Genomic DNA, 17,562 nt, shown 5'->3' with positions numbered 1-17,562 from the left:
ACACCCCTTTAATTCTCTATAAGTACTTAGAGTCTCTTTTAAATAAAACTACTCTAGAAATAGCTTTTTAAACTAAAAAATATTAGCATTAGTTAAAACTATAGTAGCATTAGCTAGCTATAATGTAGAAGGTCTACAGCCTCTGCCTTAAGCGCTTTAGGCTTATTTAAAGTTAAAAGGGTTTTTGCTAGATACTTTACTTTTTAATCTGCTAAAAGGTCTAACTACTTTTACACTTACTTTTAATAAGTAATAAAAGGCTAAAGCTGTGTAAAAAACTTTTTTTACTTTTTTAAAAAAATTTTTTTTTTTACGCATCTCTTTTTTTTAAGGTACTTTTAGCTCTTATAGAAGCCTTTTATGCTCTTACTCTAACTAATCCTACACTATGTTAGAAATAAAAGTGTTATAGTAACTTCCTTTTTTTAAGCACTCTACGCAGTTGTCTAATAATAAGGTTATTATGTAAAAGAACCTACTTAAATAACATAGTTTATACAGGCGTATTTTTAAACATTATAAGGGATTAAAACAGGCTATAGTATAAAGACAGTAATAGGCAGCAGAAACACACTAATAGGGCATAGTTAGAAAAAATAGATATTTATAAAGGCTTTATAGACAAACACACACTAACTAAAAAAAAACCTAATGTTTACAGCAGAAAAAACATAATAGTAAGGACACTAACTAAAAGAGAAGCCTGCGTGTTATAGCTAATACGTAGACTATAATAACTTAATTAGCTATACTTTACAGCTTAAATAATATTAAATAGACAGCGCTTAAGTCTATCTTAGACAAATTATATAATAAGCTAGATAAAAAATAGCTTTAGCTTTTAGATAAATGTATAGAAAGATGCATTATCTAATAAAAAAAGTATGTTTGCATTGTTAGATTGAAGCACTGTTTCTAGGCTTCCTGAGATGAATGATGGGTTTGGATATGATGTATGGGATGATTAATTAATTGTATTAATTGTCTTTTTTTATTAATCCTTTTTCTGCTCTACTTGTGTTGCTCAGCTTTTTGTTTTGCTGATCTAAGTCCCTCGCGCACTTGCCCTATGCGCGACTAGCTTGCAAAATGCTGCAAAATGCTGCAATTTGCAGCAACATACTGTTCAAGCTTATTGCTCGTACTATGTAGCAGCTTTCGTCAAGCGTTCCTCCTGTCTTGACAGTAGGTGCGCAAATTTGACACACCCCCTCAGCTTGGACATGCTTTAAGCTGGTTCCCAATTGCGCAACCTTAGTATGCTTCCAGGGCTTCCATTCTTGCTTTAATCTCTTCTATATCCGCTTCCTGACTGACTATCCTCTCCCTAACATCAACTAGCCGAATTTGCTAAAGAAAGTGTCACGGTATCCTCCCCAGATCCCAGACATAACTGTATTAGACGCGTACTAGAGTATTATTAGTGCACGTCTAACATAAACACAACACAACATAGACATAAACTTAAGCATAAACTGCTTTAACACTAACTAAACCTAGAATAGGCTTAATTTATACTTAAAGTGCTTAGACTTTTAAGCTAAGTATTTAATTACTAATTTTCTTCTAAACTTTTTTATTTCTTACATAACATTTTATACCTACTATAATACTTTATATAGTAATTAAACTAGACCTCTATAAAGCTCTATAACCTTACTTGTGCATAATTATAATATTACATTATATTAAAACTTTAGCTAAGAATAGCCTCTAAATTTAATCTAATAAGCTTAGTACTTATATAACTTTAAGCTATTAAAGTAAGCTAAAAAGCCTTCTAAAAAGCGCTTACTTTATAAAAAAGCTGCTATGTTATAAGCTTTAAAGCTTTTTAAAAGAACTTTAAAAAATAGCTTTATGTTATTAAGTAGTCTATTTCTACCTTAACTTTTGTTATAGTAGTAGAAACTAAGAACTTACTAGCTTTAAAGCTTACCTAAAAGTCTAAAGATAGCTTAACTTTTTTTTGCCTAATACTACTTATAACCTGTAACCTTTCTAACTTAGTAATAAAATCTAACTAACTCCCTAATCCCCTGCTGTTTAATAAAAAATAAAAAGACCTACTTTCCTTTCTATGTAAGCTTTAATATAAACTTAAAAGAAACATAGACTAATTCTTCTTTAAACACTTTTAGTTACTATATGCTTACTCTTAACTTAACTATAACATAACAGCCTTAATTAACTTACTAATAGATAAAGATATTATTAACTTAAATTAACTTATAGTGTTTCTATAAGTAACTTATAAAGACTTAAATAAAAAGTTAACAGCTCTAAGTTACCTAAATACTTTATAATAAAAAAAAAAAGCTTTACTTTACACTTTACTAAGTTTTACTAACTTGCATTTAATATAGGCCTAAATAAGATAGGTTTAATTATAGCTTTATATAACTCCCTCTTAACTAAACTACAACGCGCTATAGTAGGAGAACCCCTTCTAAATAACCTTAACATGTATATAAACTTAATTACTACTTATAATAATAACATAAGGTTTCTCTCTATATAAGCCTTAATACACCTCTAAACTAGCGTAGTTACAAATAAGAACTTTAACATAATAAAAATTAATTTAAATTATGCTTTAGTTAGTTCTAAAAAGTATAAAAATTACAAAAAAAAAAGTTAATACTTTAAGTGTAGTAAGTATAGTTATATTTTCTAAAACTACTTTATTCCTCTTTTTTAAGTCTATGTAAGTAGCGCTGCTAGTACTTATTAAAAATTCTTACTATTTTAATTTTATTTTTATAAGAGCTTTAACTTATATTTAAGCTTTAATCTTCTTTACTACTCTTAACATAGCTGCAGCTATAGCAGTAGGAGCCTGCAAAAAGGCTTGTTTTAAAGCTAAGTTGCCCTTTAGGACTAATTTAACACTAGATCTTTACTAACTTATAGGCTAAGTCCTCTACTAATAACTAAAAGTACTAAGTTAATATTTTTATATATTTATAATAAGAAACTATATTAGCTTTAATATAAGCTCTTATTAACTTAAAAGTAAATAGCATAAGTTACATTAATAAAGAACTAGCATATAAACTAAATTTTTAATTAATACTACTTACCTAAATAATTTACTTAACTAAATTTAATAAAAAAATAACTTAAAAAAAGTTTTATTTTTTATACTATAACTATTATAATTACCTACTAACACTATAAAGAGCAGATTAAGCTTTATATAATAAACATAAGACATTATAACTTAATTCTAGAATAACTATAGCTGTATTAGCATAAGGTTGCCTTTAATTACTAAAAGTAAGTTCTAAACTTTAACTTTTTTTAATGCTAAAACATATGCTTATGCTTACACTTAAATAACACCTAAGTAGCACTTAATATAGAAGGTTTTTAGACTTACTTTTTAATAACTTAGAAAAAAACTACTTAAGTAAGGCTAATAAGCTAGGCCTTTTACTAAAATAAGCTAGATAAAATAATTTAATAACTACTTAAACTTAAAGAAAAAAAAGCTTTTAAAAAATTTTTACTTACTTAATTTAAACATAAACTAGGACTTAAATAGTAGATAGACATTTACTATATAGAACCTGCCCTATTTATAACTCTAGCTTAATAACTAGATTATAAAATCTATGTAGTTATAATTTCTAATATAGACTAAGCTTTAGCTCTTTAAAAACACACTAACTTAAAAATAATAGTCTTTTAAAACTACTATAACCTATTACATGTTTTTTTAAGACAAGTTTAATAAGCTTTTAATATAACATTTATATAATTACTAAATAACCTTTAAGCTTAGTAAACAACTTAGTTATAAGCTACTATATAAGATGTTACTAAATAAATTAAAAGTGCTCTAAAAATACCTTAATAAAAACCTAAAAAAAAAGTTTATTTAAGCTAGCTTTTTACTAGTAGTGTTACTTATACTATTTATAAAAAAACTTAAAAGTAGGCTTTAATTCTATGTTAACTACTAAAAACTAAATGCTGTTACTATTAAAAACTAATACTTAATTTTTTTTTTATAGGAAACTCTAAGCTAACTAAGTAAAGTAAAGTATTTTATAAAGTTAGATATTATTACTGCCTTTAATAAGCTAAAAATAGTAAAGGGTAATAAGTAGCTAATAGTGTTTTAGACCTAATATAAACTATTTAAGTACTTAGTAATGCCCTTTAGCTTAGCTAACGCGCCTAGTACTTTTTAACATTTTATAAATAACTTACTCTAACCCTACCTAGATGTGTTCTATACTATGTATATTAATAATATTCTAATCTATAGTAATAGCCTTTTAAAGTATAAACAGCATGTACGCCTAGTGCTAAAGGCTATAGAAGAAGCAGGTTTATAACTTAACATAGACAAATGTAAGTTCTACTAATTAAAGGTTATATATTTAGAATATGTAATTTTTATAAATAGCATCTAAATAAACTCTGTTAAGGTTTAGACTATACTAGATTAGTAATACCTAAAAAACATAAAAAATGTTTAAGCTTTTATAAAATTTACTAACTTTAACTAATAATTTATTAATAACTTTTTATAGTAAGTAAGCCTTATAATTATACTTACTAAAAAAAGGATTTAATTTAACTTTAACTTAAATTACTAATAGTTTTTTAACTAGCTAAAGAAAGCCTTTACTAAAGCTTTAATACTTTACTACTTTAACTTTAAACTACTAATACTTATAGAAGCTAATGCCTTAGACTATGTAGTAGTAGAAGTTTTCTTCTAGACTAAGCTAGATAGAACTATTAAGCCTATTATATACTTTTTAAAAAAAATAAGTTTTGTAAAAGGTAATTATAAAATCTATAATAAAGAATTACTTACTATAGTACACTACTTTAAATAATAGCAACCTAAACTAGAAGGTGTAGCGCATCTAATATAAGTTCTATTTAACTATAAAAACTTATAGTACTTTGTAACTATAAAATAACTTAGCTACTAATAAGCTTATTAGTTTAAATACTTATCTTATTTTAATTTTAAGATTACTTATTATTCTAGTTAAAATAAAGGGAAACTAGATGCCTTTATAAGGTAATCTTAAAATGTCTTTACTTAAAAAAAAGTGTAAAAAGCTTAACACTAAACTTTACTTTAACTTAAGCTATTTTTAGACCTTAACTTAAATAAAATAAATTAGATAATTAATTAAATTATTACTAATAAGTATTTAAATAATAAATTTATTTAAGAAACTTTAGACTTACTTTAAAACAGCGCTAGTTAGTTAAAGAAGGTAACACTAGCTAACTATAAAAACTAAAATAGTAAGCTATATTACTATAACTAACTTATAATCTTTAATTTTAACAAACTAAAAATTAGACTACTTTAAATTATACATAACTTGCTTATTAGAGAACACCTAGGCAAAGGAAAGACTCTTAACCTACTACAGAGAGAGTACTACTAGCCCCGCATGTTCTATATAGTACGCTAATATGTATTATGTTGCTATACTTGCTGTAAAGTAAAGGCCTTTTAAGAAAAGTATAATAGCCTACTTAAACTACTCCTAATCTCTAAATAAGCTTAGAAAGACATATTAATTAATTTTATTATAAACTTACTTTTATCTAAAGGGTATATAAATATTATAGTAGTTGTTAATTACTTAACTAAGTATTAACACTTAATACTATGTTCCTTTATAACTGCCTCTAATATAGCCTAGTTATTCTACTAATATGTATAAGTTTACTATAGCCTGCCTAACATAATTATATTAGACAGAGGTACATAGTTTGTCTTAGCTTTTTAAGATAAACTTTATAAATAGCTTTAAATTATTCTTTATTTATTTATAGCTTTTTACCTAAAGACTAACAGCTAAACTAAGAATATAAACACTGTAATAAAATAAGTTTTATAAGTGTACATAAACTACTAGTAAGATAACTAGGTAAAATAGTTAGCTATAGCATAATTTAAAGTTAATAACATAATATTTAAATTAACATAAGTATCTTTATTCTTAGTAAACTATAAATACTACCTCTAAATAAAATTTAAACTACTTTTAAATACCCTCTAACTAACTTATTAATCTATATAAGTAATAGATGTAAATAGACTTATTAATAAAATTTAAAATATATCTAAATATGTTTATAAAAAGCTTACATAGGCTTAAGCTTTTTAACAAGAGTATGTAAACTAATTCTAAACCTCTGCCCCTGTGTATGCAGCTAGCAAGAAGGTCTAGCTAGACACTAGAAATATTTAAATAAACTAATAATTAAAGAAACTTAATTAAACAAACTTTAGCCTCTTTATAGTAGCTTATAAAGTTTTATTGCATGCTTACTAATTAATCCTACCTAACAGCATAAAGATACACCCTGTGTTCTACATATTATTGCTGCGCTAAGTAGCCTTTAAATCTTACTATCTACTTAGATAGCTAAACCTGCTACTTAAACCTATTATTATAAATAATAAACTAGAATATGTTATAAAAGATGTTAAATAGATCTAGTTTAATAAAAAGAAATGTATCTATAAATACTTTATAAAATAAACTAGATACAACAAACTGTTATAAGAACCTATAAAAGCCTTATAAAAGAACTCTATAGTAACCTAATTTTACGCTTAATACTTATCTAAACTAAACCTGTACTCTAATAAAAATAACCTAATGCTAGAACTACTAATGTAAAGAATTCTCTTTCTAATAAGAGAGGGGGTACTGTTACAGTATCCTCTCTAAATCCTAGACATAACTATATTAGACGCGTACTAGAGTATTATTAGTGCACGTCTAACATAAACACAACATAATACAGACATAAACTTAAGTATAAACTACCTTAACACTAACTAAACCTAGAATAGGCTTAATTTATACTTAAAGTGCTTAGATTTTTAAGCTAAGTATTTAATTACTAATTTTCTTTTAAACCTTTCTGTTCCTTACACAACGTCTTATACCTACTATAATACCTCACGTAGTAATTAAACTAGACCTCCGTGAAGCTCTATAACCTTACTCGTGCACAATTGTGACAGAAAGCTTGGCTATTTACTAGCTAGAAGCGCTTTAGTAAGTCTGTCTGCAAGCATCTTGCTAGAGGGGACATAGACAACCTTAATTGTTTGTTAAGAGACTTCCTGTTAGAGCTAGTGGTTATAGATGTTGACATGTTAGAGCTTAGTTTAAAGTTAAGATATCTCTTTGTTTACTAGTTAGATTGTCTGCTTGTTGTCACACTAGATTATAATAGTTAAATTAGGCAGCTTAACCTACAGTTTGTTAAAAAGCATTCTTATAAACATAGCTTCCTTAGCAACTTAGAACAGTGCAAGTAATTCTGCTTTTGTTGTTAATATTATAACTATATCTTGTTTATATACTTACTATGCAATCTATCTGCTAAATAGTTAAATAATGTAGCCCTAAAAGCTTTTCCTATTTAGTGTATTATCTATAAATAACACATTGCTTGCTACTACAAGGTAGTCTTCTCCTCCTAATTAGAGTGCGTACGTCTGTGTCGCATGTAGGTACAGGATGACTTAATCGGCTGCATCCTGATGGTTAGATGCGGGATTTGTGAGAAACTGTGCGAGGCGTGATGTGGCAAAGGCAATATCTAGTCTTGTAGTGACTGCTGCAAAGAGCAGAGATTTAATCTTCTGCTAATATTAATTTACTTCTAATAAAGTTGCAAAACTAGATTGCAGCATAAGTTTAATCCTACTTATAGGTGTAGCATGCTGCAGGTTCTTTTTGTTAGCTAGCCTAGCTATCTTGTTAATAACGTACTTCATGGGCGAGTTGCTCACACACCTAAGTTGCTCACTTTTGCTAAGACCCTACTACAACACTCTTCCTACACTAATGCATTCCTAACAACACTACTTAAATGTGTTAAAGGAACATTAGATATAGCTTACACTCTAGGCTTTTAAACAAGACACAACACTCTCTAACTAACGCGCTGCAGCTATCTATAAGGTCTCTTAAAAGATAATAAGTAACTAACACGCTAGACAACCTTTCTAAGCTAATTATACAGCTAACTTATAAAAGCTAGATAATAATAAAAAGCAGGTAATTATTTAGCACATACTTAAGCTAAATGCATAAGGATTTCCCCCCTAGCTAGCAGCTGTGGCTAATATAGCTAATTCTTTACACGCTAAGCGTAATATAGGCTATATTAGCATAAACTAGCCTAATATATTTATTAAGTGTTACTTAAAGCTTAAAGTAAAGTTTAAGCGTAAGTATAACTATAAGAGAGCTTTTTATAAAGATCTTATAGTAATTTAAAGCTAGTTTAACCTTATAAAGAATATTAAAGCTAAGTATAGTATCTAGAATAACAACACGTACAACTTTAACAAGACAGAGTTTATAATAGGCTAGATATCTACTAGAGCAGTTGTTACAGGTTTAGAGAGATAAGGACAGCTAAAAGCAGTCTAGCTAGGCAACTAGAAGTAGACAACAGCTATTTAGGGCATTAATGCTAAAAAGTAGGCTATTCTGCTTTTTATTATTTTCTAGAGTAGCAACTACCTTTTAAACTAGTACAAGAAGGAAAATCTACTTTAGAATTAAGTTATTGCAATCTCTAAGCGCAGCTAGACTACTAATTAGCTTAGTCTAGACTAGTTAAAGCACTTTAACGCGCATATAAAGAAGTGTACTGTTAGCAGCTACTATCTGCTAGTTATTAACAGTTATAAAAGCTATAACTTACTTTATTTCTAGTAATACTATAAAGATAATAAGATTATTACTATTTATATGCTTTTTTACTTATTGCACCTCTTATAGCTACTTAATGTAGGTTGTTTTACTCTTTTAAAAAAAGTGTATAAGTGCTAAGCTAAAAACCTTATGCACAACTAGATTACTTATATTATAAAAATAGAGTTTCTGCTATGCTTTAAAGTAGCTTATAATGCTATAATTACTTTTAGTAATATCTAAGAAGGGTTCTAAGGCGCTAGATTAGTTCCTTTTAACCTATAATAAGTTATAATAAGCCTTAATGTAAAGTTGCGCACTCTATTACTACTACTACTTATATATAATAAGCCCTAGCAGTTATAAACTCTAAGTAATACCTTAGAACTTAGGTTATAATTAATGCTTATAAAAATAAGAATTTAGAAGCATATAAATAGTTTACTAACTTCTATAGTTAAGGTGTTTAAGAAGGTCTTAAAGGGGGCAGCAATAATTGCGCATAAGCTAGTGTTAGTGTAACAGGAAATTACTAAGCTTTAAGCAGCTAATAAGGCTACTATATAACATAAATTACATAAAAGAAAGTAAATTAAGGCAGAAGAGACCTTAATAATTTAGAAAAGCCTGCGCTTAACAGCTCTAAAGGAGTTTAAAGCGCGCAGTAACAGGAAGAAGGCAAAGAAGCAGGTGTGAGCTAAAGTAGGTAAGCTATTCTAAAGGCGCTGCAGATAGTGCAATTAGACTAGGCATAACGCGCAAACATGTAAGCAAGAAGCAGAAGTAGTATCTAAATAATATTCTAAGCTATACTGTACTATATAGTGCCAGAGCGGGTTGTTATGGGCTATAATAGAGTTCGTTAGGGTGGGGTCTTAGCAAAAGTGAGCGACTCGGGTGTGTGAGCAACTCGCCCATGAAGTACGTTATAAGCACTAAGCTAAAAACTTTATATATAACTAAATTACTTATATTATAAAAGTAAAGTTTTTACTATTTTTTAAAGTAGCTTATAATGCGATAATTACTTTTAGTAACATTTAAAAAAAGTTTTAAAGCACTAAATTAGTTTTTCCTAGCTTATAATAAGTTATAATAAGCTTTAATATAAAGTTATACACTTTATTACTACTGCTACTTATATATAATAAGCTTTAGTAGTTATAAACTTTAAGTAATAGTTACTTTAAAACTTAAGTTATAATTAATACTTATAAAAATAAAAATTTAAAAGTATATAAATAGTTTACTAACTTTTATAGTTAAAATGTTTAAAAAAGTTTTAAAAAAAGTAGTAAGAATTATGCATAAGCTATTATTAGTAACGTACCTAACAGGTTGGCTAGCCACACGGGTTGGCCGGCCACTTTTGCTAAGCCCCTACTAAAACCACCCTATTCTAGCGCAAAACAGCCTACTTTAGCCCTATATAGAGTAATACAACACAAGATATTATTTAAAGTCTACTTTTACTACTTTCTTACATATATATAAATTATGCCTAGTCTAATTACACTGCTTATATTACCTTTAACTTAGCTTACCTTCTTTAGCGCGCACCTGCGTCTTTAGCTTTTTCCTATTACTACGCGCTTTAAACTCTTTTAAAGCAGTTAAACAAGCCTTATCTTTAACTATTAAAGTTTTTTTTACCTAAATTTGCTTTCTTTTATGTAATCTATGTTATATAGTAGCTTTATTTACTACTTAAAGCTTTATAATCTCTTTTTACACTAATACTAGCTTATATGTAATAATTACTGCCCCCTTTAAGACCTTTTTAAAGGCCTTTACTATAAACATTAGTAAGCTATTTATATGCCTTTAAATTCTTACTTTTATAAGCATTAATTATAACTTAAATTTAAAAGTATTACTTGGAGTTTATAACTGCTAGAGCTTATTATTAATTAGTAGTAGTAATAATAAAGTACATAACTAGACATTAAAGGCTATTTTAACTTATTCTAAGTTAAATAAAACTAAACTAGTGCTTTAAAACCCTTCTTAGATATTACTATAAGTAATTACTACATTATAGGCGTGTATAAAGCATAGTAGAAACTTAAGTTTTATAATATAAGTAATCTAGTTATATATAAGATCTTTAGCTTAGCACTTATACACTTTTTTTAAAAAAGCAAAACAACCTACATTAAAAGGCTATAAAAGGTGCAATAAGTATAAAAGTATATAAATAGTAATAATCTTATTCTTTTTATAGTACTACTAAAAATTAAGTAAGTTATAGCTTTTATAGCTATTAATAATAAAAAGCTAATAAGCGCCTATAACTTTTCTTTTTATATGCTTATTAAAGTGCTTTAACTACTGCAGCTTAAGCTTATTTATTATCTAGCTGTTTTTACAGACTATAATAACTTAGTTCTAAGGCAGATTTTTTTTATACTAGGTAAAAAAGTAATAGCAGCTCTTAAAGATAATAAAAAGTAAAATAGCTTACTTTATTATATTAATACTCTAAATAACTATTATCTTCTTTTTATTACCTTACTATATTACTTTTAGCTGTTTTTATCTTTTTAAAGCTGTAATAACTGCTTTAGTTAATATCTAGCTTATTATAAAGCCTAACTTATTAAAGTTATACATGTTTTTATTCTAGATACTATACTTAGCTTTTATATTAGCTACTAAGTAAAACTAGCCTTAGATGACCTTTAGATTTTTATAAAGCGCTTTTTTTTAATTATACTTATAATTAAACTTTATTATAAACTTAAGGTAGTGCTTAACCTACATACTAGGCTAGTTTAAGCTAACCTAGCCTAGATTACACTTTGCGCGTAAGGAATTAGCTATATTAGCTATAGCTATAAGCCTAAAAAAAAATCTATGTGTAATAAGCTTAAATATATACTTAATAACTACTTTTTTTTAAGCTTAGTTAGATTTTTTAATTTAGGCTATTATTCTACTTATAAAGGCTGTCTAGCGCGTTAATTACTTAGTATTATATAAAAAATATTATAGATAGCTGTAGCGTGTTATAAAAAAAGTTTTAAGTCTAATTTAAAAGCTTAAAAAGTAAGCTGTATTTAACATTCTTTAGAAGATTTAATTTAGTGTTGTTGTTAAAGCATTATGTAGATAAGTAGAGTGTAGTAGGGGCTTAGCAAAAGTGGCTAGCTAACTTGTGTGGCCGGCTAACCTGTTAGGTACGTTATAATAAAAAATTATTAAGCTTTAAGTAGCTAATAAAGTTACTATATAACATAAATTGTAAAAAAATAAAATTAAAGTAAAAAAAACTTTAATAATTTATAAAAGCTTACACTTAACAGCTTTAAAAGAGTTTTAAGTGCGTAGTAATAAAAAAAAGTAAAAAAGTAAGTATAAGCTAACATAAGTAAGCTATTTTAAAGGCGCTGCAGATAGTGTAATTAGACTAGGCATAACGCACAAATGTGTAAGTAAGAAGTAGAAGTAGTATCTAAATAATATTCTAGGCTATACTATACTATATAGTGCTAGAGCAGGTTATTATAGGCTGTAATAGAGTTTGTTAGGGTGTAGTCTTAGCAAAAGTAAGCAACTCAGGTGTGTAAGCAACTCGCCTGTAAAGTACGTTAGTAATATATCTAATATCTTTTCTAACTAGAAGCGTGTGAAGACTATTCTTCTATATATAATAGTATAAACACATTAGTTATCTTACTCCCTCTTTACTCTTACCTTACCCTCCTCCTCCCTCTTCTACTAATACTTCGCTAGGATTGTACAGAGGACTGCACACCCTCTAAGTACTATTGTAAGTTGAAGTATCACGTGACACACCCTGTCACAATCCCATCCCTCTCCTCTCCTTACCTACCTATCTCCTAAAGAGACCTGTTACCGGCAGAAGGCACCTAGAAATAGGAAAGTCGAGGTAAGATATCGTAACACTTATATACGAAGCACAGGTCATGTGACCTCCAAACAGGCCAAGTGAGGCCATACTGGCCCGTTCTGGGACATCAGGCCTTACATTAGCACTGCCTAGAGTATAGAGTGTAGTGGTAGTAGTGGTAGTTTTAAGATTTCGATTTCGCAACAGTTACTTTCCCCTCGCCCCTGGCAAGGAAAGACTATATCACTAACACTTTCCATCTATTTAAACTTTAGAGTTCGGAAAGTAAATACAGAGCTTCCCCACACCATATGTGCTTTGAGTAGTCCGGCCTCCCAGTTGTATTGTACACAGAGACCGGCAGATGCGTCGGATGCACGTCCCGATGGTCTCCAGAACTATCCTCTGGTGGTAGATCCGATGTCGCCCCATTTTATGTTAGAATAGACGACGTGAGTGCCAGGGTGCTGAGCCTGGATGTTGGATGGACTTCCCTCTCCGCTGCGGCAAGGCCCATTGTTACCAGAGTCAAGCCAGGACATTTGCTGTGTAGCATCGTTCCAGATGCTGATTGCCAGCACCACTATAAAGTTTAAAGTCAGCAGGTGAATTCGTTGAAAAGCGCGCTAAGCTCTAAGAGCTTAGCGAGAGGATGTTTGGGAAGAGAATGTTTTGAAAATTTAGTAAATGTACAGTGCAAGGTAGCCACCTACTCCCGCGCCCAAGAGCCGCGCCCATGCCGGCTAGACCACCAGTCGACCCTTCGGAGCCACAGTTGGAAATCGAACCGCTGGTAATCTGTCGCCCGTTCTGGACATATTTGCGCGTGATGGACGACAGCCTACCACCGCTGGCTTGGAATTGCGTAATGACCGTGAAAGGCTTCGACGTATCGACTGTCTGGCCAGGTCCCCAAAAGTTGCGCTGCCCGCTCTGGTATGGGTTGTATGCGCAGCCACCTTTGTCGCAATTGTTGCCATTGCATGGGTGGCCTGTCATAGCTGTTGCCCTGGAGTTGGCCTCGAGCACGTCCATCTCATTGCAGCAGTAGCCCTGGCACTGCGCGTCGCAGTAGCCGGTTCCGGCTGCAGCGTTACCCTTGCCGTCGGCTGCCATCTCTGATAGATAAAAAGCGCCGTTCTCCCCGCAAGGCACGTCTGAGTAGTCAACATCTACAGAGAGTTCCTGGCCGAGAAGCTTCATCATAACATATTTGCCGTCGTCACCCAGGAGGTAAACGCGCGGAGACGCGGGATTGAGCTGGCTGCCCGATTTGACGTAGTGAGCCAGGGTCAGGGCGTTCCCTGAGGTAGAAACTCCCATGGCAGCGTAGTCGGCTGCCGTTCTCGAGCCTGCGGTACTTTTGGCATATTTGGAGTCCTTGTCAAGCACGATGGAAGTGTTCTGTTGCACGCAGCCTCCTGAGGTAGTACATTTCCAGGTCAGTAGCAAGGGGTGCTCCTCGGAGGTTTGGGCCATGGCTAGGCGAGCCAGCCAGGCTACCAGGACGATGGATGAGAGGTTGGAATACATGCGTTAGGAATTCCCTCAAAACATGAGGAGTTTGGTGCACAGCTCAGAAAGTGTGGGATGGGAGACAGGTTTTAACAGCCGCACCCATTTATTAATCATTTAATAACCGATCACAATGTGGGTGATATGTTAAATATATTAACCCCCATTAATGATCTTCGACCAATTCTGAATCGTAAACTGAAATTACACACTTATGATTGAAGGATAAACAGCTCTTAATACTAACCAATTTTAGATAGGCTTGGCTGTTTATCGTACAATATCCCCGCGCATCTCAGACGCAAACTGACCTCCTCCCACTTCCCCTTTTGATTAGCGCCGTATCGCAGATTTATAAGCAGAATTACTCCTGGCTCAACTTCGTCTCACCGGATGCTCAGCTTGCACCGCCACAGCTCTGCTGCTCACTTTCCAACTCACCTTCCCATCCCAACTCCGTTAGCCAGCCCCGATTATAGAAAATCCTGTTGTGGTTTCCCGTCAACTTCATGAGAGAGAGGACTGCAAGGGTGAGCTGGCAAGGAAGCCTAGAAACGGGCCACATTGTTGAAGAGGTTAAGTAGCCTAGAACTAGGCCATCCGATGTCCCAGAAATAGGCCGCCCTATAAGATGCCCTAGAACTTGGCCAGCTATATAAAATTAGCCGCTGGAAGTCAGCTCTAGTATTGGCTAAATATTGAATGCTGCGAGGCAATGGGTCACGGAACGCATAGAAGCAGTTGTAGGATGCACGTGGTTAGCAGCTAGCTGTGCTAGCTAGATGGTTTCGTGATGAATGTATCAATTCAACTAACAAGACGTTGCATGAAGAAGCTAAATACAAGAGTAGGGTTGGTGTAGTAAAAGGATTGCGAGAGGCTCTAGGCCTAATAGAGAAACCACGTGACTTGTTGTGAAGTCATGTGGTAAAACATCAGGTGACTTGTCAGAAAGGGAAAATATGAAACACAGTCACGTGGCAATCACGTGACATGATGCGTGCGACAGAATGGTGAACGCTGATATGTCACTCCCGTGACACCGAGCGAAATAGTTAGCCTATATTTAGAAATATATTAAAGAGCTAGAGAGATATGGGCGAGAAGATAAAATTATCGTAATATATCCTTACTCTAAACCGCGTTATCTAAAATGCTTTTACTCTATTTCAGAGGCCGCTAGTATTCGGTCCAGCCCCTAATTCCGTAATTTACCAGAAAAATTATTTCTCGGACACCAGCCACAGGCATTGATTAGCTTCATATCGTCAAGCCACAACTCTGAAAAAATACTCCAAAAAGAATGCTCCGCTCTGCAACAAGAGTTACCAGCGCTGCCACCACCACCACCAGCATGGAGCTGCATAATTGTGAGTTCAATGACCTTAAATGGCCTTAAAAGTGCAGAGGCCTGTATCCACCAGCATGTGCGAGACAGCGGTTTTGCGCTCTCACAGGGTAGGAAGCGCTTATAAGCCTGTGCCTTCTGTCGCCCTTTTTAATCAAACTTAATACTTGTAAACCAACAACCTCTAAAGACTCAAGAGTCCCGCTCCTTTAGGTTGCTCTATCCTCGCTCAAGCATGATCTCTTAAAGCGCTGATGACTCGCGAACAAGGTTGCCCCCGCCACCGCCCCCACCACTACCGCCATCACAACGCTCCCGACAGTTCGCTTTTTAGATGCCTGTCTTCGAGAACGTCGAGGAAGTGAATATGTACAGGCCTGGTGGGTATCACCCTGTTAACCTAGGCAATATAGTTAGATACAGGTTAAAATTTTATATAAACTTAGAAACAAAGGCTTCGCTATTGTCTAGCTAGCTTAGGACCTAGACCAAGTTAATATGTTGCGCTTAAAATCCTAAAAGCAAATGCTCTAGATTGCAAGGTTAAAGTCTTAGAGCATTTTAATAATACGCTAGGAAACATTTAATTTACTAACCTCTGCAAAACATTTGCAATCTGCAGACCTAATAAGTTCTATTATGTGAGAGGTATCGAGCAGGAAACACAGGTCACAGAGAGGGAATGCAGGATAGGGGGTAACGAGAGTAAACCTTAGGGTCGGAGGCAGAGGTACGGAGGCCGAGGAGCCTATATACCCCGTGCCAAGCCCTTAGGGTACTCAGGGGTTGGATAGCTGTAACATAACCGTGACATATTAATGCTTAGTGTTTAACCTTAGTGGGCTAAGCTTTAAGCATGTTACGTTATACTGCAAACGCCCTCTACTGCTATTTCTTAAAGCCGCGGCCAGGAAACCAGAAGAAGGCCTTGTAGCCCTTCATAAGTCCGGTGTATGTTACGGTAGTAAGTGCCCTAGAATGTTTATAGGACTCCTCCGCTTACTAAAATCTAGACCTCACAGATTCTAATGCGCTTTTTAAGATTACCAGTCTTTAATAATAGACAAAAGATAAGATCTATTGTTACTTAGGACCACCTAAGATAGCATTGCTGCTACTCTTAGATGGAACTCCTACACTAGTATTCGCTCTAACGCGTGTTTTTAACGCACTTAACTACACTTAACTTAACATAGAACATTTGTTAAGTAATGCCCTTATTACTAACTTTAGTAAGGCATTCTTTAAAGACAACGTACCTAAAGAACCAGGAACCCCTGCCTTATTCTTTACTCCTAAGCTGCTTTTTAGGTACTAACTGTCCTGCGCTGCAGATCTTTAGGCTTTTAGTTGCCTTATCTTTAAGATGCACACATCTTAAGTGCTTGTACCCCCAGGCTTTAGTTCTAACGAGGTAGTAGCCATGACAATTAAAACTGTTAACGCTCTGCTAGAAGCATAGCAACACTCCTTCCATAAGAAATACAACCACTTAGAGGTTAGAAATCTAGGCAAGAAACACCAATAGTTTGACGACCAGATCCAGCGAATTCGTCCCTTAGACTCTTAAATTCTTAAGCAACTACTAGAGCTCTCGCAAGCTTGGCACTCCACCTTTCTCTAACTTTTAAGAAGCATTCTAGTTTTTAAGCTAAGCTGTTGTCTCCTTGCTGCAGAGGTCTTAAAATATCCTTAGTTTATGTGTGAATAATAGCTTAGATACAGACCTAACAACGGCAGAGTTAATGTCGTTGTGAACAGTATAAAGGTGTATAGGGGTTAAGGAAAAGATCAACGCCTACAGTTCTGGGTATTGCATCCATGGCATCTCTCTACTTGCCAAACAGGGTTGGATCGTTAGATTATTTTTTGGGAGTTTCTTTAAAAAACTGGGAGAGATCAAGTACTAAGATAAGGATCGTCCCATGCCACTGGAATCAATGCAATGTGGTAGAGACGTTCCGCTATAGTATGTACTATCTCCTATGCCTTGGTCCTCCTATCGCTCCTCCTACCTTGAGACTTTAAGGTTTTAGTGCCCAGTAATTAATGTTAGTCTAGCATCCATATAATTATCAAGCCTGAGTGTTCTCCAGCGGACGCTGCGCGATCCCTGACACCGACCATGGAGC

General features: G+C 32.7%; 2 protein-coding genes across 2 annotated transcripts; both read right to left on the bottom strand.

Moving 5' to 3' along the window:
- Nucleotides 1–12,965: 12,965 nt before the first annotated feature.
- On the bottom strand, nucleotides 12,966–14,132 carry BDR25DRAFT_379493 (glycoside hydrolase family 7 protein; the record flags this gene model as incomplete). The annotated part of the gene is made up of 2 exons (XM_033697611.1): nucleotides 13,281–14,132; nucleotides 12,966–13,150 (listed from the first exon to the last, which is right to left on the bottom strand). Exons 1-2 carry the CDS (start codon nucleotides 14,098–14,100, stop codon nucleotides 12,966–12,968), a joined length of 1,005 nt encoding a protein of 334 aa, XP_033552739.1. The 5' UTR covers nucleotides 14,101–14,132.
- Nucleotides 14,133–15,280: 1,148 nt separating this feature from the next.
- On the bottom strand, nucleotides 15,281–16,372 carry BDR25DRAFT_350174 (uncharacterized protein; the record flags this gene model as incomplete). The annotated part of the gene is made up of 6 exons (XM_033694656.1): nucleotides 15,281–15,530; nucleotides 15,591–15,614; nucleotides 15,690–15,725; nucleotides 15,751–15,807; nucleotides 16,104–16,208; nucleotides 16,347–16,372. The coding sequence occupies 6 exons, from the start codon at nucleotides 16,370–16,372 to the stop codon at nucleotides 15,281–15,283; spliced, it is 498 nt and encodes a 165-aa protein (XP_033552738.1).
- Nucleotides 16,373–17,562: the final 1,190 nt, after the last annotated feature.

Source organism: Lindgomyces ingoldianus, assembly GCF_010093535.1.
Source record: "Lindgomyces ingoldianus strain ATCC 200398 unplaced genomic scaffold BDR25scaffold_4, whole genome shotgun sequence".
Taxonomy (NCBI): domain Eukaryota; kingdom Fungi; phylum Ascomycota; class Dothideomycetes; order Pleosporales; family Lindgomycetaceae; genus Lindgomyces; species Lindgomyces ingoldianus.
This window is presented reverse-complemented; position numbering and strand designations above follow the sequence as displayed.